At 34.0% G+C, this 25,451-nt stretch overlaps 4 protein-coding genes across 4 annotated transcripts; 2 read left to right on the forward strand and 2 right to left on the reverse strand.

Annotated features, from left to right (window-relative positions):
• Nucleotides 1-1,773: 1,773 nt before the first annotated feature.
• Nucleotides 1,774-7,104, reverse strand: Sodq (Sodesque). Its single transcript, XM_065498904.1, has 3 exons — nucleotides 6,841-7,104; nucleotides 2,110-2,319; nucleotides 1,774-2,049 (listed from the first exon to the last, which is right to left on the reverse strand). The coding sequence occupies exons 1-3, from the start codon at nucleotides 7,102-7,104 to the stop codon at nucleotides 1,774-1,776; spliced, it is 750 nt and encodes a 249-aa protein (XP_065354976.1).
• A 2,613-nt stretch (nucleotides 7,105-9,717) lies between these two features.
• LOC135948808 (serine protease grass-like) lies at nucleotides 9,718-13,682 on the reverse strand. The gene is made up of 6 exons (XM_065498260.1): nucleotides 13,426-13,682; nucleotides 13,214-13,365; nucleotides 12,305-12,723; nucleotides 10,627-10,829; nucleotides 10,475-10,570; nucleotides 9,718-10,149 (listed from the first exon to the last, which is right to left on the reverse strand). Exons 1-6 carry the CDS (start codon nucleotides 13,520-13,522, stop codon nucleotides 9,833-9,835), a joined length of 1,284 nt encoding a protein of 427 aa, XP_065354332.1. The 5' UTR covers nucleotides 13,523-13,682; the 3' UTR covers nucleotides 9,718-9,832.
• A 4,876-nt stretch (nucleotides 13,683-18,558) lies between these two features.
• On the forward strand, nucleotides 18,559-21,876 carry Mco3 (Multicopper oxidase 3). Its single transcript, XM_065507143.1, has 2 exons — nucleotides 18,559-20,400; nucleotides 21,500-21,876. Exons 1-2 carry the CDS (start codon nucleotides 18,559-18,561, stop codon nucleotides 21,740-21,742), a joined length of 2,085 nt encoding a protein of 694 aa, XP_065363215.1. The 3' UTR covers nucleotides 21,743-21,876.
• A 1,607-nt stretch (nucleotides 21,877-23,483) lies between these two features.
• On the forward strand, nucleotides 23,484-24,889 carry LOC135956670 (lipase 3-like). The gene is made up of 3 exons (XM_065507259.1): nucleotides 23,484-23,628; nucleotides 23,685-24,410; nucleotides 24,473-24,889. Exons 1-3 carry the CDS (start codon nucleotides 23,491-23,493, stop codon nucleotides 24,887-24,889), a joined length of 1,281 nt encoding a protein of 426 aa, XP_065363331.1. The 5' UTR covers nucleotides 23,484-23,490.
• Nucleotides 24,890-25,451: the final 562 nt, after the last annotated feature.

The raw sequence follows: 25,451 nt of genomic DNA on the forward strand, positions 1-25,451 counted from the left end.
CTCGATATCGAATGCGGTAATTCGGTCCAAGGTTTCTTTGGTATTGAACAAAATTTTACCTAGACCCCATATAATGTCCCCACGGAATACTCTTTGAGCAGTCATAAATATGTTGAATATGCGGCAATCCTGATAAAATTTTGCACAAATTAGTTCTAAGTACTCTGAATTTATACTGTAAAGTGTGGCGAACATCGGGTAACATTTGTCCCTAGTCCCCATAAAAGGTCTCAGAAAATGACTTGAACATTCATAATTTTCTTATAATAATCAATATTGTGATGTAATTGGACATAAACAAGTTTTATATCACTCTACAACTTTCTACCAACTTTTGTGAGGATCGGTTCATAATTTATCCTACCCCCCATATAACCGCTATATCAGAAAAATATTTTATTTTGCCGAATATATCACAAATTTAAAATGTTCTTTATTAATGTACTTAAAATGTATTTTTTTAACTTATTCCCATTCACAATTCATTATATTTCCAATACATTTGTATTACAACGCACCAGTCGTTGATTCCAATCTCCCGTATTTGATTTTCTATTCAAATTCAATGTTACTGTCAAACGCCTCAAGTCTGCTACATTTCCACCCTCCCTTTGTGGACTTTCGGCATCCACGTGTTGCATACGTTCGGGTAATTTGCGCAATTGCAGCTGACGTATTAATACTTTTATAGTTTGTAAACGAAATTCTTTTGGATTTACGGCTGCCTCTGAGCCATAACTTGGTATCATTAATACCGAGTGACGTAGCATGCTGAATAAACGTGTAATATTATTGCGCACTTGCTGTGTGGATATAACCAAATTCAATTGTGCCTCCAACCAGTAGACTAAATCATTGAAAAATTGTGAACTGGCACCAGCACGTATTGCCCACTTGAGTAAATTTAAATTTTCACATGGCCCACAATAGCCGCAGGCCAACAAAGATTGTTTTAAGTCGTACATTTATAGCTTTTTGTTTGGGGGAAAATTTAGAAAATTGTTAAGAACTTGAGGTGTAAATATAGTTATTGGTACTCAATATTATTATACGAAATATAACGGTATTGTTTAGTAGATCATATGGTTTTCAAACATTTTAGTACATACCTTGAAAATTGGATGTAATAAGGATGCCAGAATATTTATTTTAAGTTAGGCGGCAGTGTTGTACGCTTCTATCAGTCGAACAATCGACTTTTTGGTAAATTTTGCACATTTTCAATACAAAACATTTCTGATCAACAAAGAATATTTGAAGAAAATTTCATCTCCTAAGTCCTTCCATGTAGACCCCATCATGCCTTCAACAAACAGAAAAACGGACTTAGCTAGTTTGTCTTAGAATTTTATAAGAGTGTGACACCTCCCATACAAAGTGCATAGTTATTTTGGAATATAACTGTGAAAGCATCAACATTTGTTGGCTGAAAATGGGCGGAATTGGATAAATGGGCCATACAAAGTAAATAGTTATTTTCTAATATTTGCAGAACTATATTGTGAGTCTTCAAACGAATCAATATCTTATTACTCTATGAAGTTTAATCAAAAATGGGACCGATCGGAACAGGGTGTGTGGCACGGGGCATCTCGCCTGCAAAATAAATAGCTAATATCGAATATCTGGAGATCTATGTATAATTGTAAAAACATTTAAACTTTTCTTATTACTGATCGAATGTTTTGAGTTAGAAATCCTCTTTATTTTTCTTATCTTAAAACTTAAGTGGAAATATGTATGTATAAAATGTTTAAAATATGTAGATATATTTTATTTTTCTGCGGCGGGAATTCCCATAATACTAATAACTCCACAAGCTATTATTTCTCCCACTGAGTTCTCTTCATTCTGATATGCCTGGGGATTGGGTATTGCATGCAGAGCGGAAGAAAATATATCAGCATTCAAAGCCGTATTCAAATCAATCGGTTTCTCGTGTATAACAATGGAACGTCCGATTATGCCATTATAGCCAAACAGCGTTAAATAGATGCTAATAAAGGCCACATTTACTTCACCACCTTCTTTAGCCTCAATATTACCCAGCTACAATTAAATTGATTAAAAAATTAATTTCCAGTTTTGTCTATTTCCATGTTTACTCACAAAATTATTGGGAAACTGGCCACCGGTAGACTTGCAGCCATCTGTTAAATCTCCATAGGTATGTATGTGTAATGCATGTTTTCCAGCCGGTATGCCAGTGGCATTTAAGGTTACCTTGATGTCATTGTTGTAGGGCAGCTGTTGGAACGTTATCATACCGTCTATACCTTCACCAGTTATTTTAGCTCCTGCTTGCCATTGAGGGGCCACCTATATAGGGGAAAGGAATATAGTTTTATTTTGGAATGAGGGGGGAAATGTTTGCAATGATTGTGATAGTTTAGGCCAATTAAAAATAAAAGGGGTGGTTAAAGAATATTTTCTGTGGTTAACAAGCAAATGGAACTATGTAGTCCATGAATGAAAATTTTGCCATTTTCCGTCTTTTAAAAGTGCTGGTAATTGTTCATTGATCTCATCCGAATCTGTTTTTATCGCAATTCCATCATACTTCGACCGATTGTGTGGGCATAGTTCCGAATATTCGCCGGAAAATTTTGGGAATTTTTATATAACAGTAATATTTCTAATGGATCGATTATATCCATCGAATTGTTCAATACTAGGTTAGGCGTAATTTAGCTGTGGGTGGAGAGCTCGCTCGTCATTGTTATTATCGCTTAAGGGCAATCAGGCTGTCCCTTTTTCGCTGCTTTCGAGGAATTACGTTTCACTCGCATTGTTTAATGTGTGGCGTAACTGTACCGCGTTACGGTTCTTCGAAGTTTGCATTGATCACATACTATCGAATTTGGATTTATTACCTTAAATTATTTTGAATAAATGGTGAAGTACCAAACAAAACTCATTTGATTTTGGTGGAGACCATAAAACTCAGGAGCTGAGTTCGAGAATTCCCGCTTCCTATACGAAGGTATAGGTCGATTGGCTGTTCCTGGACGAGGTTCTTTTTAGGCGTATGCCGTAATTGGAGATGGCGTTATTAACTTAAAACTTTACAAACAAACCGTCATAAGCAGGAAGTTATGCTTTACTTCTTTAATTTGAAAAAAACTGCTGCTGAAGCACGCCGATTGCTCACCGAATCTTATTGTGAATGTTTTTCATCGGTTTAGCCGTGCGGGAAATGGTTTGTGCGGTTCAGAAGTGGTGATTTTGACAACGAAGACAAAGATCGCTTAGGCCAGCCGAAAAAGTTTGAAGACCAAGAATTAGAGGCATTAATCTATGAAGATTGTTGTCAAACTCAACAAGAGCTTGCAAAATCATTGGTAATTACTCAGCTAACAATTGCAAAATGTTTGCGAGCAGCAGAGTTCCTCCAAAATCAGGGAAATGGGGTACCATACGAATTGAAGCTGAAAGACGATTTTGTATGTGTGAAATGCTGCTTGAACGCTATAAAAATATTAATTTTTGCACCGAATCATTACTTGCGATGAAAAATTTATCCATTTCGATAACCCGAAGCGTAAGAGATCTTATGTGAAGCCCGACCAACCAGCCGCATCGACACCAAAGTCTAATATCCATGGAGCAAAGGTATGTTCTTTATTAGGTGGGAGCAGATTTCAGCAGCTCATAATAGATATGACTCTTTACCTATTATGAGCTGCTGAAATCTGGCCAGACCCTCACAGGGAACGTCGAAAAACTATTTAGAAAGATTAGGTTGGCAAGTTTTGCATTGTCCGACTATTATTTTTTTTCGATTGATGCAGAACGCTCTATGTGGGTTCGCTTCACAGAAATTGGCTTGATTCGTTATTGGGCTCAAAAGATGAGCAGTTCTTTGATTCAAGTCCTCATAGAATTCCAAAACAGTATATTGATGGTGGGTTTGCAAGATTCTACACAGCCGAATAAAATACACTTACTTGTTTAGTCTGCTTTTACACAGGGCAAGTTTTCTTGTCGCAAGTCTGAGTTTATAGGAGAGAGAGGCAGGAAGAAAGAAGAGGGGTACACACTTGCTTGTACTGTCTCTTCAATTCTCTTTTTATACCCTTCACCTTCGTGAGAAGGGTATATACACATCTGCTCAAAATAATAGATACACCTAATTGGAAAAAATTTAAATGGCGGTAACATTGAAAATTTCCTCGCAAGCGTTAAGAATACATCATATTATTAAAATTTCTATCTGGCAATGTCATGTCAGTCAAAAATCTGGCAACTATTTGCTTTCATGTTGATTTTTAAAAACGAATTTATTTGAATTACAAAAAATTATTTGCTCATAAAAATAGATACACATCAGTAATTTGTAATTTGTTTATATACAATTTTTTTTTTGTGCAATTTTTTGTTCCTATTTACGTGAAACAGTAAGTATAATTTAAATTTTAGCAACAATTTTATAAAAAATAGGACTCTTTTGAAGAAAATGGGACGAAATCATCATTGTACCGAAGATGAGAAAAAAATTGTTCAAACGATGAGAAATCAAGGAAAATCATTACGGGAAATAGCAAAGAGCATAGGAAGATCTTTACATTTTGTCCAAAATGCTTTATCTAAAAAACAAAAAAGAGAAACTCGCGGTAGACCAAAGAAAACCAGTCCAGAAACAGATAGGCGGATCGTCCTTATGGTTAAAAAAGACCCTTTCATATCATCGAAAGCTATTTCTGCGGAGCTATGTAACGAAATCAGTCCACAAACAGTTCGTCGTCGTCTTTTACAAGCTAAATTGCCGGGAAGAATTGCCAGAAAAGTGCCACTAATGCGCCAAAAAAATATCAAGACAAGATTAGAATTTGCTAAAGAGCACTTACAATGGTCCGGGTGTGAAGGCGAACAAAAATGGAGAAATATTTTATGGAGCGACGAAACAAAAATAAATTTGTTTGGAAACGACTGCCAAAGAAATGTACGCCGACCAAAAGGAAAAGAATTCCACGTTAAATTTACAAAAAAGACGGTAAAACATGGCGGGGGAAACATAATGGTTTGGGGTTGCTTTTCATGGAATGGTGTTGGTCCGATATTCCGAATAGAAGATACCATGAATGCTAGTGGGTATAGAGACATATTGGAAAACGTAATGCTTCCATATGCATCGGAAAATATGCCATTAATATGGACATTCCAGCAGGACAACGACCCAAAACATAGTTCAAGATTAGTTAAAAACTGGTTCTTGGAGAATAACGTACCTGTTTTAAGCTGGCCCAGCCAATCCCCTGATTTAAACCCAATAGAAAACTTGTGGAGTGATTTAAAGATAAGGCTTTCGAAGGAAGTTTTCAAAAATAAAGACGATTTATGGGAGAAAACGCAAAAAATATGGTACGAGATTCCATTGGAGAAGTGTCAGAACTTGATATCCAGTATGCCCAGAAGAGTGGAGAAAGTTTTACAAAACAAAGGTGGATATACTGGATACTAGCTTTACTTTAATAATAAACTAATTTTTTTAAGATAAAATTTATTAGCTTTTGTTTAATAAGAATTTTTAAAAATGTATCTATTATTATGAGCACCAAATTTTTCGAAATTTAAGAAATTTAATTTACTTTATAATATTTATTATTAATTATGAAATATTTTGTTTTTGTTTTTTACTCTCCTTTTAATTATAAATAAAAATCGACTGAATTTTTTTTATAATTTTACAATATACCATTATTTTTTTTCGTTTTTAAAAAATAAATTTTGGTGTATCTATTATTTTGAGCAGATGTGTATAAGTTAGAATTCCGTTTGTAATTTACACAATATAATTTTGCGACCCTATAAGATATATATATATTCTGGATCCTTATAGATAGTGGAGTCGATTAAGTCATGTCCGTCAGTCTGTCTGTCCGTCAGTCTGTTGAAATCAGTTTTCTGAAGACCCCAGATATCTTCGGGATCCAAATCTTCAATAATTCTGCCAAACAAGCTTTCGAGAAGTTTCCTATTTAAAATCAATCAGCAAAATCGGTCCACAAATGGCTGAGATATGAGGAAAAAACCAGGATAACATCGATTTTTGACTTATATCTGGATTACTAAGTGATTAATATAGACAATATGGATATCTAATGATATTTCAAAGACCTTTGCAACGACGTATTTAAGACCATCATAGTAAGTTGGACCTACAATGGGTCAAAATCGGAAAAAAAATTTTAACCCGAATTTTCTTTTCACCAAAAAAATTAAAAGACCAAAAATATTTTTTTAAAATTTAAAAAGAAAAAATTTTTAAATTTAAAAAATTAAAAAAAATGAAATTAAAATAAAAATTCGAAAAAAAAATTCCAAAAAATGAAAAAAACAGCTTTAGAAACAAAAAATTTTTTACTAAAGATATTTAAAATTTGCATTTTGAAGTATAATTTGGTGAAGGGTATATAAGATTCGGCACAGCCGAATATATATCTCTTACTTAATTAATTCTTTCGAAATTGAGTAAAGGAATCGTTAGAATGGAACATTCTGCGAATTAACTTGAATTTTATTCCTTAGTTTTTATAAAATCTCACTATGAATGATTCGACACTATGCATATATCTTTGTTAAGCTTGATATTTAAAATACTATTCATTGCAATTCAAAATTATTACAAATATTTAACAAATTTTCTTTTAAATTTCCACATTTAACACCCGCGAAAAAGTAAATTTAGTATTTAATGGATTTGTTTTTTTTTTTTTTGTTCATGATGACTGTACTCATTATTTTTAATACTCAGCTCTGTAATCTTACCCGTACGGGATAGTAAGGCCAACCTGTTACATAATAATGCCTAAAATTATTGAAATAATATTGTGGACGTACATAATATAACGAGGGTTGGGGATGCAATAGATTTACCGGTCCCACCAGTGGCAATGTAAAACGTTCAAAACGCTTAACTTTTGTGCCGGAAACAATTTTCACTTGTTCATCACCGCCACCAACACTTGAGAGATTCGAATTGGGTCGAAAGCGATCTAAAATACTTTGAGCCGCAGCAGTGTGACTGTTTAAATTATATAAAATTACGATAATTGCGCAAAAGTATTTCAGTATTCGCAGTGAATGAACCGTTAGAAATGACATGATTACAATTTAATTGGGAGAGTAATGAAAGTGAAAAATTTTAGAAAATCAAATATTTTATTTATTTGTTAATAATAGATGAGCGCGACCGTTTGGTTTAAAAGTTAAGTTAGAACTAAAATGTTTTTAAATTTAATATGACTATATTGACAGTTAGTTAATGTTTCAAAAATAAATGTTAGTTTGTTAGTTATAGTTTTGGTGGTATTTCATGCTGAGTGCTTGATTTAATTAGAGAGGGAATTTGTTTAACTTTATGATTTTTTTATTTTTTTTTTTTCGATATTCCCTGTGTTTGTGACCCAGTCTGTTGCATTCATTCCCTTTCCCATTGTGGCGTTCTATTTGAGTTGTGTTAGTGGGTGGGTGTTTGTTGGGTTTTTTTTTTTTGTTGAAGAGGCTTTTGGCCTCAGGTGTTGAGTGCCGCTTTTGGCAACGATTTTTACTAAGTATGTGCAGTCGGCGTAATGATCACATAATTTGATATTGTCAATAATGTTAGATTAACTAATAAATTGCATGTTATTCTTTCATTGGAGCTGATTGTTTATTTATTTTTATTTTTCAATTCTTTTCAATTTATTTTTTTTTATTGAAATAGTATCTACGTATAATTACAACAAAGGTCTTTAGGTTATTTTACACTTTGTTGGAACAGTGGGGTTAGATTGGTGTTTTTTTTGAGTGATAAAATTTCATTTTAGAGATTTTTTTTAAATTTCGATTTTTCAATATTCGTTCTTATGCTAAACAAACCGAAACTTTTCCAAGGAACTAATAATTTCCGATATAATTTAATTATATGAATCTCGGGGCAAAGTTCACATCACCTTTATGCGAGATGATCATGCTCTCAAATCGCTCGTGCAGAATGTTCAATGTGGCATAAGATGTGTGGCACTTAGCGCCGTCTTGTTGAATATCCACTCCAAACAGTGTTTTTTCGGGATGCATTGGACTTCTTGGATCTCATTTAGATTGGTATCGACCAAGATTCTACGATTTTGTTTGTTGACGTACCCATTCATCCAGAAATGGTCCTTATCGCTGAAGATGAATTTTTTTTATGAAAATTAGGGTCAGCTTCCAACTGATGCAGGGCATATTCAACGAACATACGTCGTTGTCTATGGTCGTTTATCATCAGCTCCTCGGTCAGATGAATTTTGTACGCCTGCAGGCCCAAGACACGACATCGGTGATGTTTTCGGCAGATCTTGGTTCATTGTTTATTGAACTAGTGCACACAAATTTATCCACCACACTGCAAATAGTCCTCTCGTTAGGGAGATTATTGCAAATGTATAATAGGCGAAGCGAGCAGAGCGTTGCAAGAACAGAACACCAATTTTGATAAAACAATTTTGTCATGTTTACGTGTTGTTGAACGCTATATCCGTCCATGGTGATTTTGCAAAACAAACTAGGACTCTTAACTGAAAGGGTTGAGTCAGTTGACTCCTGTCAAAAATTTGAACAAGGTGCGTCATTTAGTTTGTGTTTGACATCCATTGATAGCAGAATGCCTCGTGAATTTAGGAGAAATTGGGAAAAAGTGCATTTCGTCTGCTCATTAAGCATTATTTTTTGCGGAAAAAACCATATCTCTAATAAAGGATAAGTTTTCAAATGTAAAAAAGTTGGAAGATGCCGAACCTTCTGGAAGCCCAGTAGAGGTCTCTACACCCGAAACAATTAAAAAAATTCACCATATAGTGTTGGCCGACTGGAGATTGAAAGTGCTACAGATTGTGGAAGCCATAGGCATCTCAAATGGCTCAGTGGTTTCAATTTTGAATGATCACTTGGGTATGAGGAAGCTTTCCGCAAAATGGTTGCCGCGGGTGCATAAAAGGGTACACACATGTGCAGTTTCCATATAAAAAATCCATAAATTAGGCTACGAAATGCTTCCTCTTCCGCCCTATCTCCGGATTTAGCCCCGAGTGACTATTTTTTAATTCCAAACATAAAGAAATGTCTTGGCGGAAAGAGATTTGACTCCAACGATGAAATCATCTCACAAAAGATAACTATTTTGATGATCTCGACCAATCTTATTTTTTGGAAGGGATAAAAAAATTGGAGAAACATTTGACAAAGTGTACAGAGCTCAAAGGAGACTATGTTGAAAAACAATATGGCCGCTATCAGCTGTCAAAGATCGGAAGTCCCTATTGAAAGTCAACATATATCACGACTAGAAGTCTTTAACAGGGTGGTCAGAAATTCCATTTCCTGAAAGCATTTGTCCTCCTCTACGATTCGTGCGTACATTATTTTGCAATCGAGCCTCTAGTTTAGAAGATACAGATTTATTACCGCCTTTTTCTGATCAACCCCACTGTGCACTGTTTGGCACAATTCAATAAAGAATTTTATTTTAATTTCTGTTTAAACAACCTTTATTAAGTCTATATTTCTAAACACGCCATCCACCAGCTATCTATCAACAAAATAAACAAAAATACGACTGACAGCCAGACAGACTTTAAGCCAAAAAACTATCATGTGTGAAAATCTGACTTCAATTTTGACACAATACAAATTTAAACAATATTTAAATAAAGTAAATCTTAATTAGCTTGTTAGTTTAGTTAAAAACAAATGAAATAAACTTTAAAACAATTGTTATTTTATATTTTAATTTACATATTTCTAAAATTATTCTGCTGTAATTTTTAATATAAATTAATTCATTTATGAGTTTCTAATTCTAATTAAAAATTCAATAAATATTACTTATTAGCCAAGGTATAAATGTTCTCACATTTGTATAAATTCCCGGCAAATTATGTTTACCGCCACACGCATAACTTCCGGCTGAGGTAATGCCAAATTGTACATAACGTCTTTGAAAGTGTTCATAGGGCACGGCAGCAAATAAAGGGCCACCAGAATCGGCTCTACAAGTGCTGCGTTTATCAATGCCTCCAGCACACAAATTTTTCTCAGAAAAAGGAGGATTTTGTTTATAGAGATTTTGACACACTGCTAAGGGTTGCACGGGTATAGAGGCTTTGAGTAAAATTTCAGAGGCATAACCTGGAAAAAGTAAAATAACATGCATTTTTTTAATAAATTTAAGAAAAGTCAACTTTTAAGTGATTTTTTCTTAAATGCATTATTATTTATTTTGTTAAAATGTTTATAAATATATGAATTGATGTTTTATTTATTCAAAATAGTTGAAATTTATAAAATATTTGGTTTATTATAAAAGTTATAAAGGATTTTCTATTAATCTAAAACAATTAATATTAATCATACGTCTCGTAGCACAGAATTTTATAATTAATGTTTTTAACCCTTTAAAAAGATTAAACCTGATATATTTTGCTAAAAACTTTTTCCTATTATATTCGCTTACCTTTTTCGGTTACTCCCCAACCTGCTACAATTTGTTCTGTCGGAATTTCTGCATTTATTTGAGCATCAATGGGCAGACATACTGGTTTAATATGACCTTTCAATAAACGATATTTAATTACTTAGATTCTTATTAAAAATGTTACAAATTACTTTGAAATTCTACTGGTCTCACCAATCTTATTAAGGCAATATCATTTTGCAGAGTATTGGCTTTATAATCCGGATGCAGTAATATTGTTTCGATATCGACATCTTCATAAGGCGGAGCACAATAAGAGACCACATGAGGTTTTTTGTGATGTTCACAATCATGTTCAGATTTCAGGTCATGTTCACCCAGGCGTACAGAGATTCTGAAAAAATAAATAAGGGATTATAAGGTTACAAGATAATTTAAAAGCTAATAAGTTTAAACAAGTAAGAGAGCTATATTCGGCTATGCGGAATCTTATATAGCCTTCACCAAATAATACTTTAAAATACAAATTTTAAATATTTTTAGGTAAATAACATTTATTTTTTCAGTTTTTGTAAATTTTTTTTTTAAATTTTAAATTTTTTAAAAAAATTTTTTTAAATTTAAAAAAAAAAAATTTATTTTTGGTGAAAAAAAATTCGGGTTAAAAAATATTTTTTCCGATTTTGACCCATTGTAGGTCCAACCTATATACGTCGTTGCAAAGGTCTTTGAAATATCTATTATTAGATAGCCATATTGTCTATATTAATGGCTTAGTAATCCAGATATAGGTAAAAAATAGGTCAAAAATCGAGGTAGTCCTGGTTTTTTCCTCATATCTCAGCTATTGAACCGATTTTGCTGATTTTAAATAGGAAACTTCTCGAAAGCATGTCAGACAGAATTATTGATGACTTGGATCCCGAAGATATCTGGGGTCTTCAGAAAATAGATTTCAACAGACAGACGGACGGACATGGCTTAATCGACTCCGCTATCTATATTTTTTTTTTAAATTTAAAAAAATGGTTTTGTTTTTGGAGAAAAAAAAAATTCGGGTTAAAAAATATTTTTTCCGATTGTAGGTTCAACTTACTATGGTCTTACATACGTCGTTGCAAAGGTCTTTGAAATATCTATCATTAGATATCCATATTGTCTACATTAATGACTTAGTAATCCAGATATAGGTCAAAAATAGGTAAAAAAATCGAGGTTGTCCTGGTTTTTTCCTCAAAGCATGTCTGACAGAATTATTGAAGATTTGGATCCCGACGATATCTGGGGTCTTCAGAAAATAGATTTCAACAGACATACAGACAGACGGACATGACTTAATCGATTCCGCTATCTATAAGGATCGAGAATATATATACTTTGTAGGGTCGGAAAATTATATTGTGGAAATTACAAACGGAATGAGAAACTTCTCACCTTCTCACGAAGGTGAGGGGAATAACAATTCACAGAGATTCTAATTTAAAAGTAAATAAATTTAAAAAAATTCCCAAATATGGCTCCCCGGGAAGTTATCAATAATCTAAAATTGAAAACTAGTTCTCTTGTTCTCAGGCTGATCTTGGCTGCTATCGTTTAGCGATAATACCTCTTATTTCTTAACAAACCAAACTGCTCGTATATTTCTGGTTACGACAGAAATGGAATACTGTTCTGTATTCCTATGAATCCAAATACAATTCAAGAGACAGTGGTGGGAGAACAGTTCACAAATATTATGGAGTGAGGCTGTATTTCATATCATAAAAGATACTATGACTGGAATGTGATAAAAATAGAGTAGATCATAGTTTTCCTCGATCATTAATAAAGAGTTTAACTAAAGAAAGAGCCCATAAAACCCATACTCACACATCATTTTTCTCTTCGGCACAATGTCCTGCTGTCAGCACATATTGATTTGTTATCAAAGTACCGGCACAACGAAATCTTTGTCTCGATTTGACTCCCCTAGATTCCAGCAAAACCATCCAAGGAAATTCAGAGAGTCTTACAACTTCACCATTCGATATACGATCACCATTAAGGGAACCACAAGCCATCGAGCGTAAAATGCGTTCACCCAAAGGCTTTTGTATATAATTGGCAGTGGGACGATGTTGAAATTGTAGATTATCCGAAGGAAGATTGTACAAATGTTGACTCTGGCCCGAGTGGAAGGGATGATGAAGATTATGCACTAAAGGGGCAGCTGTAGTGGGCGTGAATGCGATATGTGTGGGCGGATGAATATAACCTTTTATATCGTAAAAAGCACAACAATTGAAATGCTAAAATGGAAGAGATATTGTTATTTAAGAAAAGTGTAATTTAATTTAATAATTCTTAGCTAAATAAAGTTGGGTATCGTTAAAGTTAGGGACCGTTGGCGAGAAAATTTAAATTAACGTTAATACTTAAATATTTAAACGATTATTAAAGTTTTCGTTTAAAATGGGAATTTTGTGTAGAAAAAGTTCTTAACAAAGCAATATTGACTTATTAATAACAGTTTTTTTAATATGCTGGTTTATCGTTTTTAGTTTTTATATAGTTTTTCTAAAAAAATGGATTTTTGATAAAAAGTATTTACAAATTTGAAAACGTTTAAATAAATAAGTTTTTTTATAACAAAAATAAACTTATTTTCCTTTAAAAATGCATAGTATACAAAGCTTATAGTTTTTTGATGATATTTTATAAAAAAAATCTGATTTTTGATAACGGAACTAAGTCCAAAATACATTAACCGATTGCCAACCTTATTCTTCACACACTTACTATATCACCCTGAGTTCCACAATGACTCTGGCGTATATACTGTACAATATGCTGGGGATAAGGTGCCGACCAATTTTTCAACATCCATTCTATGCGGCGACATTTAGCGGATGGCACACATGAACCTTGTACACGTTCAGGGGTTAAACAATCTTGAAAAAATTAACTATTTATGTCAAATGTTTACTATTTTTTTTTATGCCTGAAAATACCTGTATTCGTTGATAATCCCTGATGATAACCGCCATAGACCTCAATTATTATGATGTGTAGTGCCACTAGTATTTCTGGGAATTTCTTTAAAAGCATTTTTATGTTTAATTATGTAGTGAATTTTTTGTTTTGATGCGTAAATTTTGAAGTGTGTGTTGGTCTCTGTAAGAGACTGACTTGACAATTGATAAGATTATTTAAAAACGATTCAATTAAATTTATTAATCCTCTACTATAACTCATGGTTTTTTTGTGCCGTCTAATCTCAATGTTATGATGCTCTTTAAGTCGTCAACTTGTCTCTTAATTTAAATATTCTAAGTAGTAATAAGCAAATTTCTTTCAAATGTTTTTAAGAGTCTAGAAGAATATTGACTTTCACTTGAAATTAAATAAGGCAGATAGGAAATTTCACCTGGATATTTAATAACATTTCCAACTGCTGCCATATGTATAAAAACTTCGGCTAAGGTAATACCAAATTGTAAATACGTCATTGATAGTTTTAATAGGTCCAGCATACAGATTTTCCAGGAAGAAAGTAGGGTTTTATGGACAATGATTTTGACAGATTGGCAAAAGTTGATAGCAGAACAAAATCACATGTTTTTATAACCACCCTCAAAAATGATTAAATTCGTCATTCCGTAAAAAATATTTATCGCAGATCCAAATTAGTATTTATATTTTGGGTCCTCATAAAATTCTAAGACGATCTAGCTATGTCCGTCCGTCTGTCTATTGAAAACACGATAACGCTCAAACGAAATGAGCTAGCTGGCTAAAATGTGATATAGTTTGTTTGGTGTTGAAAATGGGAAATATTGGTCCATGATTTCATCTAGCCCCCATACAAATGTCCCCCCGCAATACTGTTTGAGTTGTCATAAATATGTTGATTAAGCGGCAATCCTGATAAAATTTTGCACAAATCAGTTCTAAGTACTCTGAACTTATATTGCAACATTTGTTCCTAGCTTGTACCCCTCGTGATTGGATATGAAGTTTTATATGAACATAAATCTTTCTACCAACTTTTGTGATCGGTCCATAATTAACCTCTATATCCATAAAATATTTGAATAATTTATATAATGTATAATGATATTAACATTTAAAGTTTTAAGAAATTAATCACTCTATCAAATTATGTTCAATTCTGGCCATAACTGATTCAAGTCCCCGTAGAAGGCCAAAACTACATATTGGAGATTCGGCACAGCTTAATATAACACTCTTACTCGTTCTTTCTGGCCGTTTTACAAATATTCAGATATATGCATATTTACTGATAGCAAGGCTGCCGTTAACGGAATAGCGGGTGTCTTCACGACATCTAGGTTAACCGAGGAATGCCGGGTATCCCTTAATGAGATAGCGAGACATTCTAGGATAACGCTTATATGGGTCCCTGGTCACGATGGAAATCAGGGTAATTGTATAGCAGACGATGATGAAGAGATCGATCCCTTTTCTGGTATTTCCCTTGTTAATTGCAAGATGGCTGTTCAGCGGATACTATATGAATCTGCACAAAGCAGGTGGACCAATGAGTCTTCCTGTGTTATAACGAGGTCTACTTGGCCCGTATATGATGCCAACAGGATGAATCTACTTATAGAATTTCGTCGTGAGCAAATAAGGCTAATTGTTTCATTCATTACAGGACACTGTATAATTGGGACACATGCTAGGAGATTGGGCCTACGGTGCAATGACTACTGTAGGAGCTGTCACAATGAAGAAGAGGAGGAGGTGTCCCACCTATTCTGCCAATGCCCGGCTCTGATAAACCTGATGGAACGCATCCTCGGATTACCATTCCTATCATGCTTAGATGAGCTATCAAGATTGAGTCTTAGACGAATCCACTCTTTCATCAGAGAATCTGGTTGGTTTAGCCTGGAAACGATGGACGTATAATTAATACCCAGACGTTTACCCCTTGGGTATCACAATGGGATCAGTTTTTTTTTAATGGACCCAAGTGAGCTGCTTGAAGATTGGCTACCCATGGAACCTAACATAACCTAACAGAATTCTATTGATGTCTGGACCAGTTTTTAATGTTCTTTTTATACCCTTCACCTTACATACACGATTCATACATCAATATCTCCGTAATTCTTCCGGCTCTTGCTATTTAAAATCGAGAAAATCGGTCCACAAATGGCTGCGATAAAAAACAAGGACAACCTCGACTTTTTGTCATAATTTTTTTTAGCTATATCTGGATTACTAATTCATTAATATAGACAATATGGATATCTAATGATAGATATTTCAAATACCTTTGCAATGACGTATATAAGACCATAGTAAGTTGGACCTACAATGGGTCAAAATCGGAAAAAAATATATTTTAACCCGAATTTTTTTTTCACCAAAAGTTTTTTTTCGCTAAATATTAAAAAAAAATTTAAAAAACAAACAAAAACATTTTTTAAATTTAAAAAAAAATTTAAAAAAACAATTCGAAAAAAATGATTTTTCAAAAATTTAAAAAAATGCTTTAAAAAAAAAAAATTTGTTTACTTAAAAATACTTAAAATTTTTATTTTGAAGTATAATTAAGATTCGGCACAGCTGAATATAACGCAGCCAACCGGGCTGCCCTACGGCTATTTATTAAATTTTATAAATTTATTCAAAGTATAGACCATAGTTAGCTCTGACCTTTTCCCATCTTTCTTGAAACATATGGATTTTGAGTCAAAAGAACTGCTCATCTTTTGAGCCAAAGAGAAGCATATCCCAGAGAGAGCAATCTACATCGATCGAAACAAATAGTAGTCGGCGGGTGAGGCAGAACTTCCCAACCACTTATATCTAGATAGTTTTTAAGAGCTATTGCAACATGTGGACGACTGTTTTTTTATGTTACGGTTTCATGTCTGGCCGAATATTCTGGGCGTTTTTTGCTCATTTCAGCAGCTCATAATATATAGGACCCTTTGGCTTCCACCAAACATAGAGAATTACTTACCATAACGCCATGGATATTTGGCTTTGGTGTCGATTCGGCTGGTTGGCCGGGCTTCACGTACGATATTTTACGCTTCGAGTTATAGTAATGAATCCATTTTTCATCGCAAGTAATGATTCTGTGCAAAAATGATTTTCTTTTATAGCGTTCAATCATCATTTCTGACATGCAAAATCATATTTCAAGGTCTCTCGGCTTCAATTCGAGAGGGCGATATGCATCGATCGAAACAAATAGTATCTGGACTATAAAGCGGTTGAGGCAAATCTTGTCAACCATTTCATTCTAAATACTTTTTAGCAGGTATTGCAACCTGTGGTTTAGCATTGTCATGATGGAATATTACGGTTTCGTATCTTGCAGCATATTCCTGAAATTTTTCTGCCAATGTTCGCTTTAAACGAATCATATTCATTCGGTACAGGTTTCCTGTGAAAGTCTGGTCAGATTTCAGCAGCTCATAATATATATGACCCTGTTGCTCCCACCAAATACAGAGAATTACGATTAAGCCATGGATATTTGGCCTTGGTATCGATTCGGCTGGTTGGCCGGGCTTCAAATATGATCTCTTATGTTTGGGTTATTATAATGGATTAATTTTTTATCGCAAGTTATGATTCGCTGCAAAAATTATTTTCTTTTATAGCATTCAATCATCATTTCGGACATGCAAAATCGTTTTTGAAGGTCTCTCGGCTTCAATTCGTATGGTATCCAATTTCCTTGCTTTTGGATGAATCCAGCTGCTCGCAAACGTTTTGAAATTACTGCTTGAGTAGCTCCCAATGTTAAGTTTTACAACAATCTTCATGGAGTAATGCCTCCAATTCTTGGCTTTCAATTTTTTTTGGCTGGCGTGAACGATCTTTGTCTTACTTCTAAACCGCACAAACCATCTCTCGCACGGTGAAACCAGTGAAACATATTCACCATAAGCTTTGGTGAGCAATCAGTGTGCTTCAGCGGTACTTTTTTCAAATTAAAGAAGTAAAGCAAAACTTCCCGCATATGACGCTTTGTTGGCACAAAATTCGAAATTTTCGAATCGAAAAAATCTTTGTTATTTACACTAGCGGAGTTCACTATTAAGTGGGAATGGTCTAGCATCATTGCAAATGCAAAATTTTACCGTAATCCAATAACAAAATACACACAAAAACATTTACAATTTAGCATTTGCAATAATGCAATACCATTCGCACTTAATACTGAACTCCGCTACTATAATGTTCAATGACTAAGTGAGAAGATACGCCATCTATTGTAAATACCACATTTTTAAGTTATACCCCCAATAGTTTCCAATTTTAGGTTACTGAAAACCTCCCGGGTAGTAATTTTGGGGATTTAAGAATCTCTCGCGCATTTTTAAGTCATACCCAATATTTTCCAATTTTAGATTATTGATAACCTCCCGAGGAGTAAATTTGGGGATTTGGGAATCTTGGTGTTTACATGGTTTTTCTTCAAAAAGATGAGTTTTCATTGTCACTGTATGTAGTTTTGTGGCTCCACGACCAATATATCGACAAGTTACGATTTGAACTTTTATTTTAACTATTTCCCATTTCTCATACCACTGTATCATTTTCCAGCTGGCGCCTAAAAATATACCACAAAACCATAATTTAAACTGTTAGGGTGACCTTTTCGATCACAAACTAACAACAAACTTGCATAATTATTATTTAAATTCAAATATAGAAACTGCAAATATAGAAATAAACAAGCAATAATAATACTCGTAATGAATGGCACATAATTTTATTAAATAAAATGAAAAAAAAAACTGAAATTAAAACAAACATTTCTTCCCCTTGTACAGTGTTTTTTTGTTGGCTTTTGGGAAATAATTAATATTCCGGACACATTTAGTGGAACATTTGGATGACCGGCATACAAAATGAGTTTGTGTGGTAAAGTGGCTAAACAGAAACTTATTTAAATCACAAATTTATGAGGAACTTAACTTTCTTTGCTAGATAATCACCCAAGTGGTGGTCAGTTCATTACGGCAACTTTAAATAAGCGGTTGGATTCAAATTACTACACACTTTAAAAACATATTATTAAAATAAATAAAATATTAGACAGAGAAAAGGAAAAGACTCAAAGTAAAAGTGATTGATTAATTGGTTTCAACATGAAGTGGACATTTTTATTAATATTTCTGCAAGCTTTAGTGATTAAAAGTGAAATTTTACAAGCAGAATCTAAAATTGATGAAACAGATATTGATAATTCTTTAAATAACGAGGAAGTTTATGAAAATTCGGAGTTTCTGGAATATTTAAGGCAATTGGAGTTGAAAAACGAGGTGGAAAATGAAAACTATGCTGCCAAAGAGTTGCCCATTGGTCATGAAAATTTCAATATATCTCGTGTGTACTGGGGCTTTACCAATCCCTTTAGCAGCAAGAATAACAAAAGCAATAGTCCGCCAAATAACTTTCTAAGCGATGACTTCAATGCCGATGACATCAGTTATGGCAGTTTTGATAGACATCCATGTAGACGGGTTTGTAAGCAGGGAGAATCTTTGTCCTGTTACTATCGTTTAGTAGTGCATAATTATCAGACTTTGGGTCCAGAATGCCAGAGATGCATGTACGATCCCACAACTTGTGAACAGGAGCAGTGTATTTATGGTGATGGTGTGGCCACCGGCGTAATGGCTGTTAATAGACAAGTGCCCGGACCCTCCATGGAGGTGTGTGAGAATGATACCATTATAGTGGATGTTTTAAATTATTTGTCAGAGGCTTTGACCATGCATTGGCATGGTTTACACATGTCTCAAACTCCCGAAAGTGATGGAGCCCCCTTTATTACTCAATATCCCGTGCAGCCCTCGGAAGTTTATCGTTATTCATTTCCCGCCGATCGTAGTGGCACTGTTTGGTATCACAGCCACTTGGGTTGGCAACGGTCACTGGGGGTAGCTGGTAGTTTTGTCATCAGACAAACGAAACAGAATAACCGTCATGCCCATCTGTATGACTACGATTTGATTGAACATACCCTCGTGATCCAGGATACCATATACAACTATGACTACATGAGACCCCGCAATATACTGATCAATGGTAAGGGCCGTAATCACCTAAACAACTGGCCCGATAATGATGCACGCAATAGATATGAACGCTTAAGGGTTTCTCCCAATATGCGTTATCGCATGCGTGTCATTAGCAATGGTGTGTTCAATTGTCCTTTGGAATTTTCCATAGAGAATCATAAAATGTTGATGATAGCCACCGATGGCAATGATATACAACCCATTTATGCTGATAAATTCTTTATGTCTTCTGCGGAAAGATTTGATTTTGTTTTGGAAGCCAATCAATATCCCGGCAACTATTGGATAAAAGTTAAGGGTTACAATGATTGTGCCAATTATAGTTTATATCAGGGTGCTATTCTGCACTATCGTGGTTCATCGCGCAATAAGGCTCCTTTGCAGCAAATGTCGGAAGCTTCATTTGGCCGCCAAAGCCCCGAAACTCGGGTTCATATTAATGCTTTGCCTGAATTTTACAATGTGGATACCAAAGATTCTACTGCCCTGAAAGCTAATGAAATTCCCACCGCCGGCTTAAGATCTTTGAATCCTTTACCCTGGCCTCCTTACACCAAATTCCAAACATTCTATTCCAGTTTTGGCACCCGACGCGCCTCGAATGGTGAAGATCTCTTTCAAATTGATGATATAACATTCGCTTTGCCTCAGGTTTCTTTGCTGCAGGGCCGTAACCTTTACTACGAAGACAATTACTATTGCAATCTTACGGCTTTCCAACAGGCTGGTCGCAATTGCCAGTATAATAATTGTGAATGCACGAATGTTATTAGAATTCCAGCGTTTAGGCCGATTGAATTGATTGTCACGAATTATATGGACTCTACACATCCGTTCCATACACATGGTTATACATATCGTTTGGTGGGCCAGGCGATTTTGGGAAATGTCAATGATTTGAGAAGGGTAAGTGCAATAATCCAAAAATATATAAGTCGTGGGTTATCCACAAACTTTTCTATGGAAATGTATCTTAACCAGACTCTTTTCTATTGAAATGTGTCCTATCCAGACATTTTTCTATAGAAATGTGCCCTATCCAGACACTTTTCTATAGTAAAGTGTCTTATCCAGACACTTTTCTATAGTAAAGTGTCTTATCGAGAAATGTGTCTTATACAGACAGTTTTCTATAGAAATGTGTCTTATCCAGACACTTTTCTATAGAAATGTGTCTTATCCAGACACTGTTCTATACAAATGTGTCTTATCCAGACACTTTTCTATACAAATGTGTCTTATCCAGACACTTTTCTATACAAATGTGTCTTATCCAGACACTTTTCTATAGAAATGTATCTTATCCAGACACTTTTCTATAGAAATGTATCTTATCCAGACACTTTTCTATAGAAATGTATCTTATCCAGACACTTTTCTATAGAAATGTATCTTATCCAGACACTTTTCTATAGAAATGTGTCTTATCCAGACAGTTTTCCATGGAAATGTGTCTTATCCGGATAGTTTTCCATGGAAGTGTGTCTTATCCGGACAGTTTTCAATGGAAATGTGTCTTATCCAGTCAGTTTTCCATGGAAATGTGTCTTATCCAGACAGTTTTCCATGGAAATGTGTCTTATCCAGACAGTTTTCCATGGAAATGTGTCTTATCCAGACAGTTTTCCATGGAAATGTGTCTTATCCAGACAGTTTTCCATGGAAATGTGTCTTATCCAGACAGTTTTCCATGGAAATGTGTCTTATCCAGACAGTTTTCTATAGAAATGTGTCTTATCCAGACACTTTTCTACAGATATGTTTCTTATCCAGACACTTTTCTATGGAAATGTGTCTCATCCAGACACTTTTCTGTACAAATGTGTCTTATCCAGACACTTTTCTATACAAATGTGTCTTATCCAGACACTTTTCTATACAAATGTGTCTTATGCAGTCACTTTTTTTTATAGAAATGTATCTTATCCAGACACTTTTCTATAGAATTAATTTATAAAATGAATTCAAACTTACTAATTTATCTTTACATCTGTTTACTTTACAGATTGAAGAACTCGATCGCAGAGGTCTCTTACAGCGCACCCCCAACGATTTTCCGGCCGTTGAGAAGGACACCATACAAATTCCAGCTTTGGGCTATATTATTTTACGTTTTATAAGTGATAATCCTGGTTTTTGGATGTATCATTGTCATCTAGAGCGTCACGCTTTAATGGGCATGGCTGCTGTTCTGAAAGTGGGAGAAAATCATCAAATTAAGAAATTACCACCCAAGTTGAGGTGTTAGATTAGTAATGAGTTAATATAAGCTAGATTTTAAGTAATGTATTTATTTATTAAAGATTATTTATTAAAAGAATTAAATTAACATCTTAAAAAGAGTATTAAATGGAATAAAAAAATGCAATTTTTTAAAATTTATTTTATTTTAAAATATAAGGTCAGAATATACCTCCTGATTATCCGCTACCTTGTATTAAATCCTAATTATGGACAAATATGTTATAGCGATCATGATACAATGGCTGAAGTTATCTTAATTGTTGCACACTAAAATAGTGATTCATAATAATTAAACCAACTGGTGCCAGGGTGATTCTATATTTCACCAAGATGTCATGCTCAGACACGATCATTATTATGGCTTCATTTGCTAAAGTTTGCTCTGTATTTAAATTCTACCTCTTATCACATAAAATTCAAAAAGTTTATCTGCTCTTTAACTGATACTGCAAGTTTTGTAGAAATATTTTACAGTTTGGTGGCCTATACAGTTTTCATTTGATTTTTACATTTAGATTATTGCAAATTTGTTTTAAATATTCCAAACATACATATATGTGCTCTATTATCAGTAAAGTTCGAAATTGATAACAATTATTATTATTTGTTGATTTGTGAGTTTATGAATGGTTTAGACGCTAATATTTACAGTTCACAATCTAATAAGCGATTAAACATATTTTTTGTTTAATGTTCAACAAATTATTTTACCCCCCATTAAGAACACACTTGACATTTAAATAAAGTTGATAACACTAAATTAGAACTGCTAAGCCGGAAATTATTTTTAATTAGCGATTTTTAACAGATACGGATTTTATAGACTATAGAGAATAGTTTCTGGATGGGACACTGTTCTATAGAATAGTCTCTAGGTTAGAAACTAGTCCATAGAATAGTCTCTGAATAAGATAATATTCTAAAAAATAGTCTATATATGAGACATTATATTTCTATAGAAAATTGTCTGGAATAGAGAGGCACATTCTATAGAAAAATGTCTGGATTAGAGAGACACATATCTATAGAAAAGGGTCTGGATTAGAGAGATATATTTCTATAGAAAAGTGTCTGGATTTCTATAGAAAAGTGTCTGGATTTCTATAGAAAAGTGTCTGGATTTCTATAGACAAGTGTCTGGATTAGAGAGACACATTTTTATAGAAAATTGTCTGGATTAGAGAGACACATTTCTATAGAAAAGTGTCTGGATTAGAGAGAGACACATTTCTATAGAAAAGTGTCTGGATTAGAGAGAGACACATTTCTATAGAAAAGTGCCTGGATTAGAGAGAGACACATTTCTATAGATAAGTGTCTAGTAGAGAGACACATTTATATAGAAAAGTGTCTAGTAGAGAGACTTATTTCTATAGTAGAGAGACATATTTCTATAAAAGTGTGTATCCAGTTCTATATAAAAGAGTTTCTAGTACCAATACACATTTCTATAGAAAAGTGTCTAGTAGAGTGACACATTTCTAGTTTTACAACGAACCCCCTAAACTTATTTAAATTAGCAGCTCACTATATTTATAAAATAATTCAAACCCCTCAAGTGGTCTATAAAAAGGAATTATCTTAAACAAAACAATGCTTATCTAAGAAGATTATCTTGCATTGCCTTTGGTCAAAATAATGACAGCAATTGATAATAAATGGCCAAAAAGAGGGGTTCAATAAAAAATGTTTGCCAATTTCAATAAATAAATTTTATGGAAATAAATTTAGTTGTGCAGCAACAGCAAAACCATGAAGTCTTGGATCCGCCTCAGCAGTCTATTATTTATATTAATAGCCGTCTTAAGCATTAAAGCGGAAGATGTTACAATTTTGAAATATTTTCAAAATCCTCAACCACAAATCACCTTAAAACCAAGATTGACAACGGTAAGGGTTTTAAAGAATAATTTCAATAACTGATTTGTAACTGAAGATATTTTTAGCAAGACCGTATTAAGGGTCATGGCTATCCTGCTGAAACTCATCGCACTGTCACTGAAGATGGCTATATTATCACCATGTTTCGCATTCCCTATTCACATAAACTGCAAAATTCTCATAAATATCGTCCCATAGTGTTAATACAACATGGTTTATTTAGTTGTTCAGATGCTTGGATGTTTAATGGACCGAACGATGGCATTGCTTTCCTTTTAGCCGATGCTGGTTTTGATGTTTGGCTGGGCAATGCCCGAGGCAATACTTATTCACGTAATCACACCTCACGTTCGGTAAATCATCCCTATTTCTGGCGTTTCAGTTGGCATGAAATAGGCCATTATGATTTGGCCTCTATGATTGATTATGCCCTGGCTACCAATGGCCAACAACAAAAGGCCATACATTATGTGGGCCATTCTCAGGGTACTACTGCGTTTTTTGTGTTACTCTCTACTCGGCCAGAGTATAATGAGAAAATTAAAACGGCTCATATGTTGGCGCCTGTAGCTTTTATGAATAACATGGAAGACTTATTGGTTAGGACATTGGCTCCCTATTTGGGTCATACCAATAAATATTCAGCCTTGTTTGATAGTCAAGAGTTTTTGCCTTACAATGATTTGTTTGTAAAATTGGGCTATAATGCTTGTAATCCGGATTCGAAATATCAAAATTTATGCAATTCCATTGCCTATTTAGTTCAAGGGGCTGAGAGTAATTCGAATGAGGTAGGTTCAGTTTCAAAATCATAATAAAAAGTACATTAAATCAATTAAGAATTAATTTATAGACCGCTTTTATCATCACCGCCCAAACCCATCCGGCTGGAGCTTCCACTAATCAAATTTGCCACTATATGCAGGAGCAGCAATCGGCCTGCTTTTGCCAATATGACTATGGACTGGTAAATAATATGCAAATGTATGGCCAGCCTACTCCGCCCGACTATCCCGTCCAACTTATCAGTGCGGAACTACATTTGTGGTATAGTGATAATGATGAGATGGCTGCTGTGGAAGATGTTGAACGTTTGGCCGCTTTATTACCTAATCGTATAATGCATCATATGGAAGATCCTAGCTGGAATCATGGTGATTTTAATACTCACATGGAAGTGCGTAAATATCTTAATGAACCCATGATAGAAATAATGCAAAAGTATGAAGAAACAAAGGAATTTGTAAATCTCAATGAAAGTTTAGAATAAAAATTAATAATAAATTAAAGAATTGTAAGTGTTTTATATCGAACATATCCTGTTTTTAAAACTAAATTACTTTAAAATAAGTTTCGTTAAGTTTTCTATAGAAAGGTGTTTTAATGAGAGACGTTTCTATGGAAAAGTCTCTTAATGAGCCACATTTCTACAGAAAAGTGTCTCAATGGGACTCGTTTCTACAGAAAAGTGTTTCATTGAGACTCGTTTCTAGAGAAAAGTGTCTCAATGAGTCTCGTTTCTATAGAAAAGGCTCCCAATTAGACTCGCTTCTATAGAAAAATGTCTCAATGAGACTCGTTTCTACATAAAAGTGTCTCAATTAGTCTCGTTTCTATAGAAAATATCTCAATTAGACTCGTTTCTATAGAAAATATCTCAATGGGACTCGTTTCGAAAGAAAAGTGTCTAAATCAGACTCACTTCTACAGAAAAGTGTCTCAATGAGACTAGAAAGGCATCTCGTTTCTATAGAAAGTGTCTCAGTGAGACTCGATTCTATAGAAAAGTGTCTCAATGGGATTCATTTCTATAGAAAATTGTCTCAATGAGT

This window comes from Calliphora vicina, chromosome 1 (assembly GCF_958450345.1).
Source record: "Calliphora vicina chromosome 1, idCalVici1.1, whole genome shotgun sequence".
NCBI lineage: Eukaryota > Metazoa > Arthropoda > Insecta > Diptera > Calliphoridae > Calliphora > Calliphora vicina.

Coding starts and splice junctions, on each gene's coding strand:
- Sodq (XM_065498904.1), bottom strand. CDS start 7,104: ATGTCATTTCTAACGGTTCATTCACTGCGAATACTGAAATACTTTTGC. Junction 2,320..6,840: donor CCCAACCCTCGTTATATTAT/GTACGTCCACAA, acceptor TCCCCTATATAG/GTGGCCCCTCAATGGCAAGC. Junction 2,050..2,109: donor GCCAGTTTCCCAATAATTTT/GTGAGTAAACAT, acceptor ATTTAATTGTAG/CTGGGTAATATTGAGGCTAA.
- LOC135956670 (XM_065507259.1), top strand. CDS start 23,491: ATGAAGTCTTGGATCCGCCTCAGCAGTCTATTATTTATATTAATAGCC. Junction 23,629..23,684: donor TAAAACCAAGATTGACAACG/GTAAGGGTTTTA, acceptor AGATATTTTTAG/CAAGACCGTATTAAGGGTCA. Junction 24,411..24,472: donor CTGAGAGTAATTCGAATGAG/GTAGGTTCAGTT, acceptor ATTAATTTATAG/ACCGCTTTTATCATCACCGC.
- Mco3 (XM_065507143.1), top strand. CDS start 18,559: ATGAAGTGGACATTTTTATTAATATTTCTGCAAGCTTTAGTGATTAAA. Junction 20,401..21,499: donor ATGTCAATGATTTGAGAAGG/GTAAGTGCAATA, acceptor TTTACTTTACAG/ATTGAAGAACTCGATCGCAG.
- LOC135948808 (XM_065498260.1), bottom strand. CDS start 13,522: ATGCTTTTAAAGAAATTCCCAGAAATACTAGTGGCACTACACATCATA. Junction 13,366..13,425: donor GGGATTATCAACGAATACAG/GTATTTTCAGGC, acceptor AATTTTTTCAAG/ATTGTTTAACCCCTGAACGT. Junction 10,150..10,474: donor TTGGGGAGTAACCGAAAAAG/GTAAGCGAATAT, acceptor TACTTTTTCCAG/GTTATGCCTCTGAAATTTTA.